The sequence below is a fragment of the Verticillium alfalfae genome, genomic scaffold (assembly GCF_000150825.1).
Source record: "Verticillium alfalfae VaMs.102 supercont1.5 genomic scaffold, whole genome shotgun sequence".
Taxonomy (NCBI): domain Eukaryota; kingdom Fungi; phylum Ascomycota; class Sordariomycetes; order Glomerellales; family Plectosphaerellaceae; genus Verticillium; species Verticillium alfalfae.
The window spans coordinates 652,564-657,516 of record NW_003315034.1 but is presented as its reverse complement, the minus strand read 5'-3'; the positions used below and the strand labels follow the sequence as shown (position 1 = coordinate 657,516).

Below are 4,953 nucleotides of genomic sequence, written 5' to 3'. Positions count from 1 at the left end.
TGCGCTTTTCGGGCAGCTGGGACCTGACACGGGACGCGTCTGGATGCTAAGCCCACACCTGCGACAGGCGTATCCCAGGGAGACGATGGACCAATCAAGACAGCTCGCGTCTCTGGTTGACTGGTCGCGTCAACAGCCCCCATCGTTACGTCGAATCAGAGCAGACGCTCTGTTGCGCAATCATGCACGGAAGGGGTGATCCTACGTATTGCTGCCGCTCGCCTCACTCTTTAGTCCAGTCGCCTTTGCTTTTTCCTGGTTCTCCTCTGGCTCACTCGGCCTCTGGGGACCTCCCATGCTCTTTTGAGGCCATGTCTTGCTCCATAGGTGCAATTCATGTGTCCATCGCCATCTGCCGCCCTGACCATCTTGACCCGATGCTTTTTGCCCCGCCATTAGGCGATCCAAACGGCGAAATGCGGCATCTCACCATCCTGGAATCTGGAAGCTCGACATTGGTGGTAGGTTTACATGATTGACAGCTCGCTACAGCCGTCCTGTTTGGGGTCGCCAGCATGGCCCGGTCATGGAACCAAGGCAAGGTACGATCGGGCCATCGCGGTCGGTCAGTGAGCCAGCCCCCTAGTTGGCCTAGTTGGGGGGCCGTCTGAATGTGAACAAAGGGGTCCCGCTGCTTTTACGCCTTATTGAAAACGAGTGATGGCTGTGTTTGCACAGCACAGCCACATGTGCACAAAATGTCGACATGGGGCCGTTGCCCCACGTTCACCAACAGCCAACGTGGACGACATGTGAGACTACAGGCCATTGCTACCCAAAAAAGAAAAAAGTATAGGAACTTTATTGAGAATATTGATTATCAACGGCATTTCCCAGCATTCCATAGTGGTCTAACTCAGAGCCTTGACATTTCTGCTTTTCACGGATACTCATACACAGTTGGCAGCACTCAAATTACTGAACCGTCTGCGCCTTGAACTCGTAGACCAGGCATCCAATCTGGATATTCCCGCCTACACCGCCATTGTTGCACTTTCTGTAGTTGTCCCGCATAGTGTCATAGCAAAGCTTGTAGTCCAGCTTCCCGCTGTTGAACGGGTCCGTAGAATACGCCTCATCCGGTCCTTCCGACACGCAACCGTGCTTCCAGTAAATGTTGAATTGATAAGGCACATCATTCGTCACGGTCGCCCACCGTCGGAACGTTGACTTGTCGCCTTGCTTGATGGGCCACTCAGACGATCTGTAACAGGGATACGAGCTGTAATCGCGCACCATGCTGGGTTGGATGTCGCCGTGGTCACCGAACGCGTCGGCGGCGAAGCAGAAACGAGGGAATACCTTCAAGGGCGTCTTGGCGGGAGTGATGGGATCAGGCATGGGGGGCTCCTTTGGCGAGTAGACGACCTTCTCTTCAATCGCATAGTCGAAAATCCCACAGTCCACGTTCACCTTGCCGCTCTTGGCCATGAGAACGCCCGCGGCTAATAGAACACCCTTCGGTCAGAACTGCAAGCTATGGAGCCTCATAAACATGCATGAAAACTCGCCTCCATTGTTCTGGCAAGCTGTTGCCAGCGTCAAGTACGCCTTGTTGCAGTCCATCACGCATTTCTTCTTCTCTTCGGCCGGCGTGAAGCGCAGCCTAAAGTCGTACTTGGAGTAGTTGCTTGGATCCGGAGAGAGGGAGTCCGCCGTTTGGAGGGAAACGCGACTCCTCGAACTGGGGCTTTCCTGTCCTCGCCTGAAGCACCGACAATCATCTCAAGCTTGGTGCTCTCATCCCACTGTTCGCAGAAGCGGCTGGAGACCTTATTCTTCGACGAATAAAAGACGTTGGACGGTATCTCACTCAGCTTATCGTGTTCGCATTTCGGGGAGTTTGGCGGGCCGATAGACTCAAACAGGTCTGCGATGATAATCATCGACTTTTGCTCCTCGTCAGAAGCAATATTCTCAATGCTCTCCGAAGGCGCATTGCACTCGCAGCCTTGGTGTTCGCTCTGTTCCGGTCAACGTCAGTCGAATCCCTTTGCCAAAATGTTCGGTGAGGCTATCAGGGGTGTAACTCGACTTACATCCTTACATGTAGGTTCGTCATCCAATGTTTCTGGGAGCTTGACGTCGCAATCATCTGTTTCTTTGCCGAACCCACACAGAAGCTGGTAATGATAGGAGGATCAGCAAACGCAGGCATGTAAAGAGTACGGTACGTGGAACTCACTGGGGTTGATTCTGGGTCCGGGCAACTTGTCGGCGAAGCCGTTGGTGCCTCTGTCCTGATCAGTGATGCCTCAATCCTATTATTCTGGTTGACCGGCCTGTTCTCAATCAATGTGTTGACTGCCAACGCAAACAGCAGGTTCCCTAGTTGTTCAGCAAGAGTTTGGACTAATGTCCAGCATTGGCGCGTATGCCCGGACAAAGTCTGACGCAACATTTGCCGCCCGGGCAACGGCGCCAGCTCGTCTCGGCAAAGTCGAAGGACAGATGAGCTGTATTGTTGAGAAGAAGGTCGTTGAACGGGCCCCCCCTTTGACTCATGACTGCCACTGCCTCCGCCGCGCAGATGGCTTTGCCAAAACCGCCATTTGCGCGTTTCCTCCTCATCTTGTCTCCGCGGTCAAAGGCACGGCCATCATCGCAGTCTTGAGATCTGTGCATGACCTCGTCAATACGTGATGCAAGGTCCTCATCCAGAAAGGCGACAAGATCACCACTCGAGCTGTCTCCCTCTGGCTCCGTGACGGGAGTGACGGAAGGAGTCTGTGACCTGGCAGGAGAATCAAAAGTTAGTCTACTGAAACAACTGTCTTTCTTGCTTCACATACCCCTGAAGTACTGTCGGATCTGGTGTTGATGTGATAGTCGCCACGGCCGTGCCGTCTGCAGAGACGACTACTCCAGCCGTCTTTAATTTGGAGGCCTGGCTTGCGATCTCATGGGGCACAAACATGCCTGTGGGCTTCTCTTGCTTCATGGCCCAGTTGGATATAAGGACCCCAGCGATGAAAGAGAAGACAGAGCCGACTTTCTTGAACGTCTTGGACAGGAACTGCACAAAGCCGCGACGCTCAAGTTCTCCGTCGATCTGCAGATCCGCATTGCGAAGCAGTTGACGGACCTCCTGGTAGCACTTGTCGTCAACCTCGCCACAAGCTTCCAAGATGCCGTGGATCTTGGACTGGGTCTCGGCTGAGAGAGACACATCGTAACCATTGCCTTCCTTTCCAGACAGCCAGACTGTGGTTCCACTGAGTGAAGGCGCTTTGACATCCTGAGTTTCTCGGTCAGTATTGGCCAACCAAGTGCGAGGACACGGGGTGAAGAACCCACCGTTCTGGGAGAGAATTGTTCCAAATCCCCAAGATCGAGAACCTCTCCCGATAGAACTCCCGCAAAGACAGTAAAGAGTAGATAAAACAACAGATTCATAAGATTCATAGTGGCTTGCAATATCTCAAATATGCTTTTTTCTTTTCCAAAATAGGGCTCAGAGAGTCTGGGCGATTAAAGACTACCCCACCAAGTCAGTCGTGGACAGCAGATATGGACAGTACCTTGTTTTATCATGGCAGAGCCTGGGACTTAGTAAATTTCGCCCCCGTGTCAGACATGGTGAAGACCCCATGCAATAAAAGTGTACAGCTCAAGAACTGGCATCTGCGGCTATGAGTTCGTGCTCTACGCGCCCCAGGTCGGCATTTGGGCCGTGGCTTCAACGTCCAACGCGGCAAGTAATCGAGGTTGGTCCACGCAAGGTGAGGCACAGCACCAAGTCACGACCTGTATCATTGCCTGATAAACGTTGGTTCAAGAAGATTGCATGATGGCGGTTGGCCCCTAATGCGCCACATTGTATGGCCTGGGGCCTCTTTTTTTGAGAATTTGATCGTTGGGGCGGAGCGGTGGCCTGGATGTCGGCTTGTTGGCGCTGATGAAACAGGGGCTATGCAGGAACAATCTGGGGGCGGTTGTTCGTCCCAACAATTATATACGGGAACTTATCAGTTTTCATACTCATGATGTGCGCATGGTGATTCGGAGCTCAGTATGGCCATGATGCTCTCATGAGGTGCACTCGAAGAGTGTGACAAGGCAGAGATGAATTGTGTTGGCCCCCTCAAAGACCCCTCCTGTCACAGCATGCCGGCTGCCCTACCACGATGAAACCCCCAATTAGGCGTACTTGATCACGACATTTGGATTTCAAGCATATCGGTGATGAGGCTTCAGCATGAAAGCCCATAGCTCATGATTCAGTCTATGTTTGGCCGCATAGGTTATTCTTGGTTCGCTGTCTTGTCCTGACATCGGAGGGGCAGTGTATATCTTGGGCTTCGGCCTCAACTCTGTGCTCTGTTCATGTTCGGTGCTCCAAGCTCAGCTCATCATCAAAAAATTACCAACATCAATACTGAACAATATCTTGTTTTCGCAACGTCCCAATAAGCTGCCACAATGAAGCTTGCTTTCGTCCATCTGCTAATCAACCTGAGTTTCTGTCTGGCTGTGCCGGAATTTTCCCTTGCGCCATCTTGTGGTAAGTCTTTCATTCGATTTTCATACGGAACCTATTTCTGTTGCAAGCGCAATCTAATGCTCATCAGATAATGACGGTGATTTTCGTCGTCGAGATGGTATCATTGGCCAGATACTAGATGCCATCGGACTTGCAAGAAATGCACACAGAATCCTCACTGACCATATTGATGACAAATATGTACTGGACATGACCAAGGCAATGCTGGGCAACTCGGATTTCCAAGCCAAACTTGACAAAATCAAAGGTGAGCACGGCTGCTGAAGCAAGACAACACTCCAGATTGACGCGCATCTGTTCCCTCAGAAAAACTTGAAAGGGATTTCGGAAATTTCCGAGACACCATCGCACTTTCATGCCAATTCGATGAGGGGTGGACAGGCAGAAGAAGCTACCTAGATGGTCGTCAAGTACTTCACAAAGCTCTTTCATGCCTCAAAACTGGTTCT

General features: G+C 51.7%; 1 protein-coding gene across 1 annotated transcript; it reads right to left on the bottom strand.

The window, feature by feature from the left end:
• Positions 1-915: 915 nt before the first annotated feature.
• Positions 916-3,405, bottom strand: VDBG_04525 (conserved hypothetical protein; the record flags this gene model as incomplete). Its single annotated transcript, XM_003004873.1, has 7 exons — positions 916-1,445; positions 1,619-1,964; positions 2,040-2,123; positions 2,186-2,328; positions 2,400-2,734; positions 2,793-3,238; positions 3,298-3,405. The coding sequence occupies 7 exons, from the start codon at positions 3,403-3,405 to the stop codon at positions 916-918; spliced, it is 1,992 nt and encodes a 663-aa protein (XP_003004919.1).
• Between the last annotated feature and the right edge of the window lie 1,548 nt (positions 3,406-4,953).